Below are 19507 nucleotides of genomic sequence, written 5' to 3'. Positions count from 1 at the left end.
AAGGAAGAGAAAATACATTTCCAGTACCATACTGTATTGAAGAAAATTTGTAAGTGTACCTGCTCAGTTCACATCCTTGTTGTTCAAGTTTCCTCTGTATATGGAGCACTAATTTACAAGCTTAGTGGATGTGGGATGGTGGAAAATTTACCAACTTTTTGATGTTCACTCTTCCTGGTTCTGCCATATATCTGTGTGTATTTATTTATAGGATTTGAATTAGGCCTGCAGTAGACATTATAGCATTCTGAGGGACATTTTGAAAGAAGAAAAATTATTTTCATTAAAATTATATATTGCTTGAAAGCTAGATCAGTAATATATCTGCACATTAATAATTAGATGGATAAAACTGTTAACCAATTTAGTATTCAAAGAGTGAATAGCACTGCATGGCATTTCCTTTCTTATCCTGCAAATTAAAATTTCAAAGAGTAATGATTGTCATTTAGAGACAAAAAAAATAGACTTTTCAGAGTCTCTGCCTAAGGTTAGATGAGTATGGGGCCCTTAGATTTCTCTACTTCATATTTTGCTCCTCTTTATTTTGTTGCATTTGTAATTTAATACTGCCTAACAATTAGCTATGCCTCAGTTCTCATCCTTTTTTTCTGTCCATTGGATGATTTCACCTGATGGGTGCAACAGTGCACATCAGGGATTCCCTATTGAGTCATTCTCAATTGTTGATCTTCAAAGGTGATCTGGTTAGTTGCTATACTCGTAACTTCTCTGCATTTCATGCTGCTTATCACCCATTTCTGGTCGGAGAGTCTGTATGACATAATGGTTAAGAGCACTGATTTGGAGTCAGGTAGACTTGGGGTTAAATCTTGGCTCTACTACTGTGTGACTTTGGACCTAAAGTCTTAATCTTCCCAAACTACATTTGTAAATGGGGATGCTAATAGAATCTATGTTGTAAAGCTGTAGTGAATATAATGAGGTAATGCATGCAAAGTACTTAATAGTAAATCTTGGTTGTTAACTGTTTTTCGATGTTTACCACATTAAGCCAGAAGCAATAGATATATGACTCCTCTTTAGTCAGTTTAGTCACTGTGGGGAATTGTTGATAGGGAGTGCACACCTTTTTTTGCTTTCCGTATCCTTCCTCCACCGTCTCTCCAAATTATCTCTATAATTAAACATAGGCTTCTTCAGAGAAAAGATGGATAATTCCTACTATGCCTCTGGTGTCAAGAAATACTTGGGAGAGGTATTGTTTCTGCTTTCTTCCTTTTTCCAGGGATCTTATACATACCCACCCTTTCTCCCTTCCTGTTTCTCTCTATTCACCCAGCTATTTATTGTTGGCTTTATTAGCAAATTATCAGACTAGTTATTTCGAATATAATTTTTCATCAGAGTGGGTAGAGGGTTAAATCAACTACATGTATTGATTAATTCCGTTTTGAGTGCTTGCGTTTGGCTTTTAGATTTGTGCTGCATCTACGAAGTTAAGAAAGTCAGAACTAGGAACTTTCTAGGGTCGTTTTTAAGGCCAAATTCTGTCTAATCATGAATTGTGGATTCTGGCACTTGCTTGAACCGTCAGTGCTTTTAAAAAAATGCATTTTATTCCTGTGATTTAGAACGTTTCCTCATCTCTGCTTCTTTATTCCTGTGCGTTCTGTTCAGGATGATCTCATTGGTGTAGATTATGGGTGATGTGTGGTTATATCAGCTTGGACTGCAGCTTGTATTTATGTCTGTAACAGCAAGTGGTTATCAGTGGTGTAACAGTCAAGAGAGACTAAGACTTAGTTATAGGTGGATCATTCACAGTACTGATTCCTTTATGTTATTTTTATTTCCTTTATTGGGGCTTACAGTTCTAACAGCAGAAGGCATGGAATGTAAATAGTTCACCCATTTCAGGCTTTGGTTTTCTATTAATGGTGGGTGGGTATTGCGTATGTTCTGATGTACTTTGTAGAGAAAGAGTCATTCACCTGTGATGCTATAATAGATGCACTGGCAGTGTCCTGAATTACTATAAGACAGGAGTGGTTTTGCTTTAAAATCCTGGAGAATAAATTAGAAAGATATACTAGAAGATGGGCTTTAAGAACTTTCTAGAATAAAATAGACTTCTGGAAAATAACTTTTTTTCTTTCTGTTTATATGTTATTACTGTTTTTTAAAAGGCAGCTTTAAGTTTGTTTATTTTGAGAGAGGGAGGGAGGGGCAGAGAGAGAGAACCCCAAACAGGCTCCACATTCTCAGTGTGGAGCCCAATGCAGGGCTCGAACTCACGAACTGCGAGATCATGACCTAAGCCGAAATCAAGAGTCGGATGCTTAACTGACTGAGCCACCCAGGCACCCCTGTTATTACTATTTTTAAAAGAGGTAATAATATTGCCCTTTGCACTCACAAACAGAGTCAAATCCTCTTTGGAGAGACATTGTAGTAGGGTCGTTCTAAAATATCTCTTAGATTTTTGGTACAGTGCTACAGCTGTAACAGGAAAAAAAAAAAGAGAGGACAGTTGTTTTGGTATGTTTGTTTACTACCTGGTATTTTAAGAGTCAGATAAATTTCAAACTTTTATTCAAATAGGTAAAAAAAAATTAGAAATGAGTATATATATTACTTTAATAAAGTGTTCAAAGTTATGAAATACAAATTTGTTTATAGCACACCAATATCAGGTTAACTTTCTCTTGCATGTGGTTTTTCCTGTGGAGTAATGTTTGTTTAAGAATTCTTATTATATGTATTAATTATAGGAAAAGCACAAGGGAAGCAAAAAAGTATCCTGGGAATTGTAGTATTGCCTCAGTCCCTTACTAATAACTAGCAAATGAGCAAGCCATTTGCCAATTCTTTTTTTTTTTTTTTTCTTTTTGAGAGAGAGTGAGCAAGGGAGGTGCAGAGAAAGAGGGGACAAAGGACAAAGGATCCAAAGCAGGTTCTGTGCTGATAGTTGTCGAACCCACAGACTGTGAGATCACGACCTGAGTCACCCAGGCACCCCACCATTTGCCATTTCTATGCCTACTCCCTCACTTGTGAAAAGGAGGCAATATTTTCTCTGGTGCTGTATAAGAAATAAAACATTGGATATAAAAAATACAGAAGGCCCCATGCAGATGTCAAGTATTAGTGGTAGTCAGCTCCTTTAGTATGGGGTAGCTATATTTGATATTGCAACCAGTACCTATTCAACAGCCAGTTCACTCTTTAATAAGGATTTGGTTGTTTTTTATGTGCATATTATGCTAGTAGCCAGTGTATATATTGAGCACTTACCATATGTCAGTTACTGCTAAGAATCTTTCATGTGTTTACTAATTTAATCCTTATAACTCTCTGATGTAGCTACTATTTTTCATCCCTATTTTATTGTTGAGAAAGTTGCGATTTAGAGAAGGGGCTTTTCTGACATAGAACAGTTAGTCAGTGTCCGTTCTGATTCCATCTGTCTCCATCCATTTATCCATCGAGTTATTCATCAATTATTTATTAAGCATCTGCTATGTGATAAGTATTATTTATTCTAGTGCTGAGCATTCATTGGGGAACAAAACAGACAAAAAGCTCTTCCGTCATATAACTTACATTCCAGTGGGCAAAGACAAAATAAATAAAAGTATGCAATTGAGCATATATTCGAGTATAGTGGTAAGAGTGATACAGTGATAAAGTAAACTACTTTGTTTCAGAAAACAGAAAAAAGTAAAGCAGGGAAGGGAATTTTGTGTGTGTGTGTTTATAATGTAGATATTGTAGCCAGAAAGGGCCTCATCAGGAAGGGGATAAAAAAAAAACCCTGAAATTGGTAAGGGAGGCATCCCACATGTGAGAAGTGTGATCCAGGTAAAGGAAATAGTGTGTGTGTAAAGCATAGGACAGGAATGTGCTTGGTGTGTTGCAGGAACTACAGGGAGGCCAGTGTTGCTGGCACAGAATAAAGTGGAGAGTAAGTATTAGGAAGTGAGGTCAGTGAGATAACATGGGGCAAAATTATATAGTGATTTATGGGCTATTATAAGAGAAATAGGGTTTTGAGCAGAAGGGAGATACGGGATCTGATTTATATTTTAATGGCATCATTCTGTCTACTGTGTTGTAAACAGACTGAAGGGGACCAAGGGTGAAATCAAGGAGACTGATTGCAGAAGCAGTTGGCAGAATTCTAGGCAAGACATAATGGTGGCTTAGTCCATGATGGCACCAGTAAAGGTTGTGAGATGTGGTTGGATTTGCTGGATTGTTTTGGCAGTGAGGGTGAGAGAATGCAAACAGTCAGGGGTGATTTCAAGGCTTTTTGCCAGAGCAACTAGAAGAGTGAGGTTTACTGAGATGGAGGAAGACCGTGGGAGGAGCAGGTTTTGAGGAAGAAGGTAGGGATTCATTTTGAACATATTTGAGGTGCTTATCACATACCCAGGTGGAGAAATATATGAGTTTGAAGTTTAGGGGAGAGGTTGGGGCTAGAATCATACATTTGGGAGGTGTCCATTTGTTTATGGAATAATAAGCTCCAAATCTGGATGAGATTGAGAGAATAGTATAGGTAGAAAAGAGAAGATGTCCAAGATTAGAGCCTAGTTCTAGCTCAGGTCTTAAAGGCTCAATTTTTTTTTTTTTTTAATGTTTATTTCTTGGAGAGAGAGAATGAGTGGGGGAAGGGCAGAGAGAGAGGGAGACAGAATCTGAAGCAGGCTCCAGGCTCAGGCTGACAGCACAGAGCCTGACATGGGGCTCGAACCCACAAACTGCGAGATCATGACCCGAGCTGAAGTTGGACACTCAACCAGATGAGCCACCCAGGTGCCCCAAGGCTCAAATTCTTGATAATAGCTATCCAATATTGCTGTCTCTAGTATTATTAATAGATACTCATTAAAATCCTATAACATGGAGGCTGCCCCTCAGGAAGCTTTTGGATGATACGAAGAAATAAAATATAGGACATATATTTGAAAGGCTTAAATTACAGTAAAAGGATAATATATAATTACATGTCACAATGAGTGGAAAGGACTGTAAATTTACCTATTCTGCAGATGAAGAGATTACTTGGCATGGAAATGATTGACGAAGGTCTGTTGGAGGAAATGAGAATTGAACTAAATCTCAAATAATGAGGAACAGATTGGGGGGCACAGATTGGGAGGTCCCCAAGACTACTCTGAAGTTCAGTAATTTAGAAGGAGGACTCACAGAATTTAGAAAGCTTCTATATTCACAGTTGCTGTTTGTTACAGCAAAAGAAACATTAAAATTAACATCAGGAAGAGGCACATAAGTCAGGGTCTAGGAGAGTTTTAAGTGGGGGCTCCCCATTGTCCTTTCCCAGTGGTCATATAGACACCCCTTAACTTCTCCCAGCAATGATGTGTGGCAGTAGTCATGGAATATTGCTGGCCAGGGAAGCTCACTTAAGCTGTGGTGTCCAGGGTTTTTCCTAGGGTTTGGTCACATACACATGACACACTGCTGTGAGTTGTTTACCCTTAATCTATGGACTCTCCAGAGCTGATATGATGTGGCCCCAAGGTCCCCATCCACTGTAAGTCACATTGTAAATCACATTGCTAGCTTAAGATTATTTGGCATTGCCCAAGACCCTCAAGTAAACAAAGACAACTATCAGGACATCCCAGAGATTTACCTCCCAGGAGCTGGGGACAAGGGCCAAACCTTTCTTTGGGTAAGGTTAATTTTTTCTGCATGGTGGTTGGCTGGGAGGGTGGTGCCCTCTATGTGGAGAAAGCATGAGCTGAGATACAGTAGGAATGTGTACACCATGTTTAGAGAACATCGTGGTGACTGCAATATGGCCTTGTACTTGAGAATATGAACTCTGGAGACATAGTGCCAGGATTTATATCCCAGCTGCCCTTTGCTAGCTATGGAATTTATGGCAGTTATATAATCTATAACATCAGTAAAGCAAGGGTAGTAACAACACCTTCTTTATAGGCTTGTTGTGAGGAATTACTGTACAAAGTACTTAGTGTATGTCCTGACATAGTAAATGCTATAGAAATCAGGAGTTTGTTCATCATTAATGATGAAATTCATCATCATGTCCTTAATCATTTACTCAGTGATTCTTTTTTGAGCACTAGTATGTTAAAGACTAGTTAAAGACTAGTATGTTCTGAGCCTCAGACCTTGAGTTCTAGATACCTAGGCAGTTTCCAGGTATCTACAGGGTTTGTGACTGATTTAATATTAACATGTTCAAAAAGAAATTAAATAATTTTTCGCACAAATGATTTTTACTATTGGCAGTACTATTAACTCAGTTTTGTTTTAAGATTATCAGCTGTTGCAGGGCGCCTGAATGGCTCAGTAGTTGAAGCGTTTGACTTCGGCTCAGGCTATGATATCACAGTTTGTGAGTTTAGCCCCACATCAGGCTCTCTGCTGTCAGCACAGAGCTCACTTCAGATCCTCTGTCCCCCATCTCTCTCTGCCCCTCACCTACTCCGGCTCTCTTTCTCTCTCTCAGAAATAAGTAAACATTAAAAAAAAAGATTATCAGCTGTTGCTATGAAGTTAAAATTTGTATTTAACTGGCAGTCAGTCAAATAACTTAATTTGGAGAGAAGTGCTGAACCATAGTACATTAAGTGGAATTCATTGTGATACTTCTGCATCTGTTCTGTGGCTTCAGCTGTTACTTGAAGGCATGCTATGTCATCTGGCCTGTGGTATCCATGATAGAAATGATATCTTTCTAAAGAAGGGCTTTATCCTAATACGCTGCCGCTTGAGGGCTTGCACTTGTAGAATTGCATTCCCTTCTCCTGTGCCATGTTTTGTTTTGTTTTGTTTTGTTTTTAAATCAGTCCTGATTATCCTTTTTTTCCTTCTCTTTGGACCATGAAAAGCTTCAGGGTAGTGACTTTGGGAGCAGAACTTTGTGAAGAGACCTTTACATGGGAGAAGTAATTTACATGTAAGAGATAGGAAGGTATTTTTTAGGTATGTTATAGGCTTACTTTAAACATTTAACTTATGCTCCAAAGTAACTGTAATGTAATATTGCTACTATAGCAAATTATTATTAATAGCTTTAATTGTATGTTTAAAAGTCATATTCATGGGGTGCCTGGGTGGCTCAGCTGGTTAAGCGTCTTGACTTTTGATCTTGACTCAGTTGTCAAGATCTCACAGTTTGAGAGTTCAAGCCCCACATTGGGACTTGAACGTGAGACAGTCTCACAGTTCATGAGTTCAAGGCCCATGTTGGGCTCTGTGTTGACAGCACGGAGCCTGCTTGGGATTTTTTCTCTCCCTATCTCTGCCTTCCCCCCTCTCAAAATAAATAAATGAGTAAAACTTTAAAAATGTTAAAAAAAAAAAAAGTCATGTTCACAGGCTTAAATCTGGATATCAGAATTAAGCAATTCTTGAAATGTATGAATATCACCTTAATATACTGATTACAAAGCAAAAAACCAAAATATATTAGCTGTTTCAAAGAATGGGCTAATAAAGAATAAATTTTGGTGAACTGGGAAGTTAATGTTAGCTTTCTTTTTGTATACATTTAGGTCTGTTTATGATGACCAACCAAATGCACACAAGAAGTTTATGGAAAAGTTAGATGCTTGTATCCGTAATCATGACAAGGAAATTGAAAAGATGTGTAATTTTCATCATCAGGGTTTTGTAGATGCTATTACAGAACTCCTTAAAGTAAGGACTGATGCAGAAAAACTGAAGGTAAGAAATGTTTTAAAATTCTCTTAACCTTTGGGGTGCCTGGGTGGCTCAGTTGGTTAAGCATCCGACTCTTGGTTTCAGCTTAGGCATGATGAGTCCCACATGGGGCTCCATGCTGCCAGTGTGGAGCCTGAGTGGGATTCTCTGTCTTCCCTTTCTCTCGCTCCTTCCCTGCTTGTGCGCCCGCGTTCTCTCCTAAAATAAATAAATAAACTTAAAATAAAAGAAAGTTATTTAAAAAAAATTCTCTTTACCTTTGCTGTCATTAAATTACTGAAGTATTAGTTTGTAGTGCATATGTACAAATAATTATTAAATGTACTATTTTCAAGAAGTGAGTTAGTGTGTATATTTGGGAATGCTCTTTATGCTCTATTAACATAGTTGTCATGCTAATGACAGGAGTAATCTCTTTTTTGTAAAGCAAGTAATGCATTGACTTAACAGGATTTCTTTCCATGCAGGGAAATGAACGAAAAGAATTCATACAGTGAAAGACCTCATTTGCAGTTTTAGAATTTTAAAAAGACAATTAGTACAATAATGATAAAAACTATCCTCTAAAAACCTTTAAAAACTTACTATAAGTGATTATGTTCTCAAAATTATTTAATAATATTGAAACTTAGTTTAATAGCAAAGCATAATTTTCTTAAAGAAAGTTGGTGTGCATTTTCTGCCACAGAGCAAAAACGTTATTTATTAAATGAGACCTGGATTTGTTTAGCCAGAATTCAAAATATTTAGTTCTAAGAATTGTGCTATTTATCTTTCTTTACATTTGGAGAATTTAGCAGATAAAATGACCCTGGTTCACCAAAGGTTATGATTAAAAAACCATTATATAAAGGATATTCAGATAACAAGAGACCAAATACAGCATCAATGAGGTCACTGAGCATCTTTGTTCAGAAATTAATGAGATTTTTAATAAACTAGAATGTGCTTCCTTACGATGATGACCTAATGAGTCACTTAATATGTGGGAAAATTTGAAGTTGAGCTTTGTCTGCACCTGCAGCATTAAAATGTTGCTGTGGATTGAGATTTCCGTGTTTGATGTTAATCAACCACCCAGTGTTTGCATTCAGCAAAGTATGAATGTTTAATTACCATAAAATGCAATCACCATTTCCTACAGACAATGAATGGCACATAGACCTCATTGAAGTTATCAAAAAGGGACCAGTGGTCAATTGGGTCAGTGATTTGAATTGTTTGACAGACTTAGAGAAGCAAGTAAAGTTCAAAAATCTAGATTAAATTTGAGAAGTTTGCCACAGAATCTGTTAAAAAGAACTGTCATAAGTAATTGAAGTTAACAAAAGCCCTTTTCAATCAAAAGTTCAAGTTCAAGCTGTAGAGTTAATTTGAATTTGCATTTCTTTGTTCTAAGTTTCTCATGAAGCATGATCTAATTACAAGGGTGAGCAGTTATATCAGGGAAGTTTTATGCATATTTGTCTAACTAAGGTGAAATTATTTTTAAGGTACAAGTTACTGATACCAACCGAAAATTTCAAGATGCTGGAAAGGAGGTGAGAATATGATATATTTCTTGTATGCTCAATTTGTGGATGCAGTTTAACTGTTTGCTTAAAAATATGAACATTTCTTCTTTTCTAAGGTGATAGTCCAGACTGAAGATATTATTCGATGTAGAATTCAGCAGAGGAATATTACAACAGTAGTAGAAAAATTGCAGTTATGTCTTCCAGGTGAGTTAAACTTGTCTACAGTGTAATGCTTGGCTTGGTAAAATTATGATCTAATGATAGTGTTTGGTCATTATTCATTATGGGAATTACAGATTATTTGGTGATTGCCCCCAAAAGCTCATGGTTATCTTCCTTGCCCATTTTAGCCCTTGAATTTTCATGGTCTTCTTATCTTATAAAGTCCCTGTTTGATGATCTGTCACATCAGGTTCCTAGAAAAACCTGCACCTCTCCCTCTCCCATTTCCTCCCGCCTAGTTTGTCCTTTGTCCCTCACCCCCCTCCCACTGCTTTTTTGTTTTTCCTCAGAATACTTTCCCATGGAGGAGAGTGTCTTTTCATTACGTTTCCTTGCCTTTTCCTAATTTGCCTCATTTTTTATAACTAGTTTTCCATTGTTTTCTGTTTGTCATTTAAGCAGGTTGGTGTTGCTTTGCTCACAGTCTCATTTTGCTGATAAAATAAGCAAACATCCAAAAGTGCTAGGTCTTCTCACTTCTTTGGTCTTGCCTTTACTCCTATGTTTTGGAAAGACTGACTTTTTAGGTTTCTGAGTTTTTGATCTCTCTGTTACAGCTCAGATATTACTGGGACATCAAATAAATTCTGAAGAAACTAACCAGTATTTTCTTTCCCCTGATGTATCCTGTTCAGACAAAAGGAAGCATGTGTATGTCCTCTTTTCTTCATATAGTAAACTGAATCCATCTTAGTGTCCCATCTTCTAAACTTATTTTTTTTTAGGAAAGAACCTGAACCTTTATCCTGGAGAATAGAATGAGATGCTTTGTGTGATATTTATATAATATAAAATTACCTTTGAACACAAATTATATGTTAAAACTGTCAGATTTTATTTTATTAAACAATTTTTTTAATGTCTATTTTTGAGAGAGAGAGAGAAAGTGTGAGTGGGGGAGGGGCAGAGAGAGAGGGAGACACAGAATCTGAAACAGGCTCCAGGCTCTGAGCTGTCAGCACAGAGCCCGATGCGGGGCTTGAACTCAAGAACCGCGGGATCATGACCTGAGCCAAAGTCGGATGCTTAACAGACTGAACCACACAGGCACCCAAAAACTGTCAGATCTTATTAGCTAAAAAACATTGTTTTCTGACTTTGTGAGATTAACTTTTCTTTTTTTTTTAGAATCACTGAAATTCTCAGTTTAATCTTGGATGCTTGCACACTAACTTTGAGTAAATAAAATGCTTATTATGTTCAGTTTCAGGATTGAGAATGTACTTCCTTCTAGTAATGTTTAATAATATGTCTTTGCCACCATCAGATACAGTGAAGTAGCCATGAAGACAGTCTCTAAGTTTGATTGCTTTGTCCCTAAATGGTAATAAGCCTAAAAATTTGGGTACTGATAGAATGAGAAAGCTGAATTGGGCTTATTCCCCTATGCAGCTATTTGGAATAGAAAAATAAAGGGAAGTACACATTAGACTTTTGTTACTGCTACTGTTTTTGCTTTCAAGGCTGGGCAGGTGATCTGAGTTTATGTAAACATTGTGTTCCTAATAGCCACATTGAGAACTACCTCCTTTCCTCTATTAGCCTTTTATCTAATTATCCAGTCGTAAATACTTTTTTGTGTCAGCCATTATGGTAGATATTGGAAGTATAAATTTGAAAATGAGACATTCCCAGCCCTGAAGAGTCCTACAGTCTAATGTGAATAAAGACAAATAAGCTATTAATTATTGTACAATTGCTTAACTCCTCCTTGGATTAGGAGTATGAGAGGGTATAAGAAGTCATAGGGTAAACAATGTATTTTCCTGGTACATTAGTTTTACTTGATTATTTTTGAGGAGAGTATTATTTTTATATGGAAATAATATAAGATAGATAAGAAAGTTGCAGGAGTTGTTGAGGTAAAACAGGAGACTTCAAAGAAAGTTTATACTTGTAGCAGCAGTTTTAGGCTTTTTCCCAGGTTATGTGTTCACTGTAATGCTTTGGTTGGAAAATATGAGAAATACTTGCTTGCAATATAGGGGCTGTGATAGAGATACACATAGGGACCACAGGGTTGAGGTGGTTCACTGTTGCCACCATCGCAGTATTACGGATTTCAGATAAATGAACAATGTCTTCTATGAACTTGAAGACCCCTGGGAAGTAGCCAAAATAGAAAATCTGGGAAAAAAGTATTCTGTCTTTCTGGTCTGTGAAAATGTGAGCTGGCTTGATGAGTCAATAATAACTTACTCACTTTATACTTTGAAATTCTACTAAGGATAAATGGTAATCTGCATAGTTGCATTAAAACCTTTTTTGGTGGCAAAGCTGAATGCTTCTTGCTGAAGCTTATAACAACTTTTATTGACTAATTGCATTTCTGAGTCCATAATAGAAATGGTAAAACAAAGTTGCTTTGTTATGTTTATTTATGATTTTATTATAATTCACTCTCTGCTGTACACTTTTGAGGGTTTTTTTCTATGTCAATTTGGTGTAAAATTTTGCTTAGTGAGCTATAACACGCTTGTGTTTGGTATATGAATATTATTTGAGATATTGAATCAAAATTAATCTCAACCAGCTTTGTTTCCTGAGTAACTAAAGTCCAAACTTCTAATTCCACCGCAGAGAAGATATATAAGTTTCTGAATATGATAATTATCAGTTGGTTAAAGCCTCAGTTATAGGTGTCTGCATATGGAAGTATTCCAAATTCCAGATAATGTGTATAAATAATGTAATGTTTAATATACATAGACATTAAAATGTCTTTTATTTATTTGAAGTATAACATTTTATTTGAAAATATAAGCCTGAATTAAAGTACAGAGAAAAGTGATGAATTTATAATAGGTTCTTCCCTTTAATTTTTTCATCTCAACTTTTTTTTATTTTGAAAGCTAAAATAAGTTATTTTTTAATGCAGTGCTGGAAATGTACAGTAAGCTAAAAGAACAGATGAGTGCAAAACGGTGAGTTGTTTCTTTCTTATTTTTCATAGGAATCTTCTTTTTCTATTAAAGAAAGCATGGATAAACTTAGTATAAATTATAGTGAGTCATGTGAAGTTTTGCTCTCTACCTTTATTCCTTTTCATGCAATTTGCCCGTCAGGATCATTTAATAAAACAATTCTTAGCCACTGATTTGTGGATCCTTGTCCTTTATAAGTGAAATCAAAGATTGATAATATTGATGAAGGACAAACAGACAACTGAACAGGAGTGAAAAAATATTGATTAGCTTCTGTGTTAACATTGCATACAATCAAAAGCTAAGTGTGTTGTGGGATCACAATGGAAGCAGTGTAGGTAGTTATATTTTGACAGTGTAGGCCAGTCATGTTCTGTATTATAACAAAAAATGAATACATGACATATGAAAATAATTTGCAGTACTTTATTGATTACCATAGAATCATTAGATGTAATAATGTTTAAAATGTTTTAAAGATGAGCAATTTTAAAGTAACAGAAAAATCAGAATAAATGAGAATATTCCACATTTAGAATAGGGAAGTAGTGATTTCCTCTTAGTTTATTAATAACTGCTTAATTATCACAGTACATTATATACAAATCTATACTTAAAGATCTGTGTATATCCTGCTTTATAGTACTAAACATTGAATTTTATTGGCCTTTACCAATTGATACTAATTAGTAGAATTATTTTTTTCATTCTTTTTTTTTTTTTTTAATTTTTTTTTTTTTTTCTTTTTTTCAACGTTTTTTTTTTTTTTTTTTATTTATTTTTGGGACAGAGAGAGACAGAGCATGAACGGGGGAGGGGCAGAGAGAGAGGGAGACACAGAATCGGAAACAGGCTCCAGGCTCCGAGCCATCAGCCCAGAGCCTGACGCGGGGCTCGAACTCACGGACCGCGAGATCGTGACCTGGCTGAAGTCGGACGCTTAACCGACTGCGCCACCCAGGCGCCCCATTTTTTTCATTCTTAATACGTGAACCGTAAATTATCCTGAAAGTGTTTTGTTTTATATATATAATGAATATATTTTCTTTTTCTATCTGAGTTGTATGTCTTCACATTTTAAAGATCCAGGTAATAGTTCTGTGTATTTGTTGCAGAAAAACAGATATCATCTTCCCTACTTCCATTCATCATTCCTCCTTGCTAGGGGCAAAACCTTTGACCTCTTTTAAGGGATTATTTTGATATTTACATTTATGCCTTTAAATAACTAACTTCTATTGTTTCTTCACTGTTTTCCAATTTAGGGCATTATATATTTTTTCAATAACATAATCTAATATTAAACAAATTTTTTTAATGTTTAGTTATTTTTGAGAGAGAGAGGGCTAGAGACAGAGCACGAGCAGGGGAGGGGCAGAGAGAGAGGGAGACACAGAATCTGAAGCAGGCTCCAGGCTCTGAGCTGTCAGCACAGAGCCCGATGCGGGGCTCGAACTCACGAGCTGTGAGATCATGACCTGAGTTAAAGTAGGGCACTTAACCAACTGAGCCACCCAGGCACCCCCATAATCTAATATTTATATTCAGTTCCCCCACTCCCCCCCCCCCCCCCCCAGATATCTTATATTTTCTTTCCTTTCCTGAAACATTGGTTGGTATGTACTTTTTTGTCCCTTTAACCTGCAACAGTCTTCCTACTTTGTTTTTCCTGAAAGGGTCCAGGTTAGTTGTCTTGTAGACCAAGCCATTTTGGATTTGTTTATTTTCTCACGATTAGATTCAGATGAAATATTTTTGGTATGAGTATGACATAAATGATATTGTGTACCTCTTACTCTATGAGATCAGAAGGCGTATACTGTTAGATTGTCTCTAGGTTATGCTAAATTGGATCATTTGGTTAAGAGGATGACTACAGATCACTTGAGAGGTATCTTTTCTCTTTGCATTTACTAAGTAATCTGTGGGGTGATATTTTGAGTCCTATTTCCTTAACAACCTTTCACCCACTAGTTTTAGGATTCTTGCTTTAATCAGTTATTATATTGGGATTACAAAATGGTGATGTTTTATAATTCTGTCATTCCAAAATGGTGATTTTTTTAAATAATTTTATCATTCTTTTGACATTTATTAGCTATTTTTCTTAATATAAAGAAGCTTTTCTTTTTTTTAGCTCTTCCTTTTTATTTCCCTTTACTTTTTTTTTCCTTTTTCTGATTATCACTATGGACTCATGGATTTTTTTAAAAAAATAAATGTATTGAGACACCTGGGTGGTTCAGTTGGTTGAGCGTCTGACTTCGGCTCAGGTCACAATCTCGGAGTTTGGGAGTTCGAGTCCTGTATCGGGCTCACTGCTGTCATTGCACAGCCCACTTTGGATCCTCTGTCCCCCTCTTTCTCTGCCCCTCCCCTGCTCATGCTTGCTTGCTCTCTCTGTCTCTCAAACATAAGTAAACCTTAAAAAAGAAAATAAATAGTTATAATCTTTTCTTTTTTTTATGTTCAAATTTGTCCCATATTTGGCTAGGGGAACCCCTCAGGCCAATTTCTGTGTCCTCATTTGTCTTTGAATACTTTCTTGTTTATCACACATGTTCCAAGCTCACATTTTCCTTTTCTTGCCCTAGACCTAGAATAGCCATTTTCCAAGATACCCTAGTTCCTTGTTTTTTTTCCTAATGTTTATTTATTTTTGAGAGAGAGACAGAGTATGAGTGGGGGAGGGGCAGAGAGAGACGGGAGACACAGAATTCGAAGCAGGCTGAGCTGTCAGTACAGAGCCCAACTTGGGGCTTGAACCCACGAACCGTGAGATCATGACCTGAGCCGAAGTTGGATGCTTAACCGACTCAGCCACCCAGGTGCCCCTAAGGTACCCTAGTTCCTTTTAGTAAAGAAATGTATTTAGAAACAGATCTGCTTGCTAGGTGGGCTTATTACCCCCCCCTCCCCCAGACACACACCTCTCATGCCCTCTAGCTTCCAGGGTTGCCGTTGAAAAGTTTGAAGCCATTCTGATTTCTTTAGTTTGTGATCTGTTTTTTTTCTCTTTTAGAATAATCTTCTCGGGGTGCCTGGGTGGCTTGGTCTGTTGGGCAGCCAACTACAGCTCAGGTCATAATCTCGCGGTCTGTGAGTTCGAGCCCCGCGTCGGGCTCTGTGCTGACAGCTCAGAGCCTGGAGCCTGCTTCTGATTCTGTGACTCCCTCTCTCTCTGCCCCTTTTCTGCTTGCTCTCTGTCTCTCTCTCAAAAGTAATAAACATTAAAAAAAATAGAATAATCTTCTCTTCTGTGGTCTGCAGTTTCCTGATGATGTGCTTTGATGTGGGTCTGTTTACTTCCATTGTGCTGGGTACTTGGTGAACCTGTCTGGAATTTAACCTGGAAACTGTTCTTTGATCTGATAATGTCTTTAAGTTCTAGGACATTTTCTTGAATTATTTTTGCCTGTTTTCTTTTTTTAAATTTTTTTGAATGTTTATTCATTTTGAGATAGAGAGGTACAGTGCAAGTGGGGGAGGGGCAGAGAGAGAGGGAGACACAGAATCCAAAGCAGGCTCCAGGTTCTGAACTGTCAGCACAAAACCTGATGTGGGGCTTGAACCCACAAACCGTGACATCATGACCCGAGCTGAAGTTGGACACTTAACCCACTGAGCCACCCGGGCACCCCTGTCTTTCTGTTTTCTTGATTCTAGAACAGATAGTGATGTTTAGTCTTCTAGATTGGCCCTCTTATTTTCTTTACTCTTCTTTAACAATTTTTTTTGACTCTCTACTCAGTTTCTAGGATATTTCTTCATTTTTATTTCCTAAAAAATAATGCTGATTTTATTTCATTTCTGCTCTCTGATTTTTAATTTCTAAGAACTGTGTTTTGATCTCCAAATATTTCTTTGTACTCTTTCTTTCTTTCTTTCTTTCTTTCTTTCTTTCTTAACCTGTTATTGATTCATTGCTAACAGTATTTTGTCTTACCTCTGAGATTTTAGATCTATTATTTATATCTCTCCTTGCATATAGTCTGTTTCCACAGAGTACCTCCACCCCCCCCCCCCCCCCCCCCGCATTTTTGTTTTGTTTATTTTTTTCTTTAATCTCTGACTTTGTTGGTAGAGGTGTTTCTCAGATCTGGTAATTCCTTGGTTGACTGCTCATATTTAAATACAGTGGACATAGCTGATTGGAAGCTTTGGTATGTGGGTGGGACTTGTTGATTGTGAATTTCACTGTGAGATTACCTAGCTGGGCTGTTTAGTTGGTGAGCCTTTGATGTTAATATCTGGAGTTATTTCTTCTGGGGCCCCTCAGATTCCCTAGAGGAGACTTTTCCTGTCTCTTGTCTGGAGGGTAAAGATCTGACTGCCAGCATTCTGGGATCTGAGGTGGTGAAGAGGGCATTTGGTATATATAAACTCTGTTAATCCTCTTGTTTTCATATCAGTACTACTGCCCTCAGCCTTGGGTGGTCTTCCCCTGTTCAGAGATTATCTATTTTAGTCTCTTTAGTATTTTGCCAAAATGCAGAAAGGTGACTCAGATGACTAAGTGGAGTTTGCTTCTTAAACACATTTTCAACCAATATTCCTTACTTCAGCTCTCCTTTCACTCCCTCTTCCCTAAGTAGTGGAATTCCTATAAATTATTGACATTTTTGGAGATTCTAGAGAATATTCTTGGCTTCTCAACTATTGACTTAGAATTTAGTTTTCTAAGATATGCTGAGTTTTTTTTTTTTTTTTTAACCACATGTCCATCAGCTTTCAACATTCTAAAATTTTGTTCTCTCTTCTCCTTTTCTTTTTATCTGTGTGGGCTTATGCTTTTTTAAAAAATCTCTTCATGTTAGTTTATTGGAATTTCAGGAAGGAGTCAAGGTAAAAAGCATGTATTCAGGCTGCCATTGCACTAGATACCTAGGACCCCACTTCTGGTGTCTTGCCATATTTTTGTCAAGATAAATATCCATATGGAGTAATAAAGGGCGTGAGCAGATGTTATTCCTGGTGATCATTAGAGGTTGCAAATTAGTGACCTGCAGAATCAAACTGGCCCACAGATATATTTGGTTTGATTTGCAAAATGTAAAAAAAAAATGTTTTTTGTTAGTTACTATCACTTCACATTCTTTAAGAGATGTCTGGATTTGTGTTCTGATGACTCCCAAAGCTTGAATCCTGAGCTTGGTTTTGACATCTCTGATTCTTGTTGAGTCTTTTCACATGGATATTCCACTATCTCAAGTTCAACATGTCTGCAACAGGTTTAAAATCTTTGCATATTTTGAGGGTTGGTCCCTTTTCTGTCACGTGTTGTAAAATATTTACTCTGTGGTGCAGTTTTTTATTTTTTTAAGTTTTTTGTTTAGTGGTTTTTTTAGACCCAGATACACAAATCATAAGTCTGTAGCTCCATGAATTTTTTTTATATACATTTTTTAAAGTTTATTTATTTATTTATTTATTTATTTATTTTTTTTTTTAAATTTTTTTTCAACGTTTTTTATTTATTTTTGGGACAGAGAGAGACAGAGCATAAACGGGGGAGGGGCAGAGAGAGGGAGACACAGAATCGGAAACAGGCTCCAGGCTCCGAGCCATCAGCCCAGAGCCTGACGCGGGGCTCGAACTCACGGACCGCGAGATCGTGACCTGGCTGAAGTCGGACGCTTAACCGACTGCGCCACCCAGGCGCCCCTATTTATTTATTTTTAAGAGAGAGAGAGAGAGTGTGAATGGGGCAGGGGCAGAGATAGAGGGGGCGACAGAGGATCCAAAGCAGGCTCTGTGCTGACAGCAGAGAGCCCAATGTGGGTATCAAACTCATGAACTGCGAGATCATGAGCTGAGCTGAAGGCTGATGTTTAACTGACTGAGCCACACAGGTGCCCCTGTAGCCCCATGAATTTTTAAAAAGCAAATACACCTTTATTTATAACCACCAAGATCAAGATTTGAACATTATTTCTACCCCAAAAGCTTTTCTCATACTCTATTCCAGTCATTACCCCAAACAAGATTTAGAACACTTCCATCACCCTTTTATGCCCCATTCTAATCGGTTCTTCCTCCCTCCTCCAGAGGTAACTTCTTTCTGATTTCTGTCACCAATGGTTAGTTTAACATTTTCTCAGAAGTGATATAAATAGAATCATAGAATATATATTTTTTCTTGTCTAGTACTTTTCACTCCAAATGTTTTGAGATTCATCCGTATTATTGCATATACCAATTGTTTGTTTCTTTTCATTGCTGAGTAGTATTCAGTTCTAAGAATTTGTTTACCCATTTACCGGTTGGTGGGTATTTGGGTTGTTTTTAGTTCGGAGGTGTTATGAATAAGACTATTATAAAATTAGTGTACAAGTCTTTGTAGGCAGATGTTTATATTTCTCTTTAATATATGCACAGGAGTAGAATTGCTGGGTTATAGTGTAGGTGTAGGCTACCTTTTTATTTTTTCAAATGGTTGTACCATTTTGTACTCCAATCAGCAATGAGAATTTTAGATACTACACATCCTTGCCAACATACAATACTGTAAGTCTGTTCTAGATGAGCCATTTTGATACATATAGAATGATATCTCAGTGTGGTTTCAATTTACATTTCTCTGATGACTGATGTTGAGTGCCTTTTCATTTGCTATTCATTTGTGTATTTTCTTTTGTAAAATGTCAGTTCAAGTCCTTTGCTTATAATTTTAGGTTTAGAGACACATTAAAAAATATTTTTTAATGTTTATTTCAGGGAGAGAGAGAGAGACAAAACGTGAGCAGGGGAGAGGCAGAGAAAGAGAGGGAGACACAGAATCTGAAGCGGGCTCCAGGCTCTGAGCTGTCAGCACAGAGCCTGACGCAGGGCTTGACCCCATGAATCGTGAGATGATGACGTGAGCTGACGTCGGATGCTTAACCAACTGAGCCACCCAGGCGCCCCAGGTTTAGAGACGTATTGAGCAGAAAGTACAGAATTCCCATATGCCTTCCTCTCCCTCACAGTTTCTTGTATGAGTATAGTACATTTCCTACAATTCAAGAACCAATATTGACACGTTTTTAAGTCTACAGTTTATAATAGGGTTTAGGGTTCACTCTTATATCGTACAGTTTTGTTGATTTTGACAAATGCATAGTGTCACATCTACCGTGACAACATTATACAGAATAGCTTTATTGCCTGAAAAAT

The 19507-nt window shown here is 37.1% G+C and overlaps 1 protein-coding gene across 7 annotated transcripts in view; it reads left to right on the top strand.

Moving 5' to 3' along the window:
- The window catches only part of EXOC6 (exocyst complex component 6), a 296986-nt gene that overhangs the window by 116503 nt on the left and 160976 nt on the right, over positions 1-19507 (top strand). For all 7 annotated transcript variants that reach the window (XR_013550527.2, XM_078434598.2, XM_078434597.2 and 4 more), the window contains 4 exons: positions 7521-7692; positions 9183-9230; positions 9320-9410; positions 12307-12352. Coding sequence is in view for 6 of the 7 variants with exons in the window: in XM_078434598.2 (XP_078290724.1) it covers positions 7521-7692; positions 9183-9230; positions 9320-9410; positions 12307-12352 (357 nt within the window). In the remaining variant the exon portion in view is untranslated. The remainder of the gene's footprint in view (positions 1-7520; positions 7693-9182; positions 9231-9319; positions 9411-12306; positions 12353-19507) is intronic.

The sequence above is a fragment of the Panthera onca genome, chromosome D2 (genome assembly GCF_046562875.1).
Source record: "Panthera onca isolate mPanOnc1 chromosome D2, mPanOnc1 haplotype 2, whole genome shotgun sequence".
Classification (NCBI taxonomy): Eukaryota; Metazoa; Chordata; class Mammalia; order Carnivora; family Felidae; genus Panthera; species Panthera onca.
Note: the sequence above shows the minus strand (reverse complement) of the source record. Positions and strands in the feature narration are given on the sequence as shown.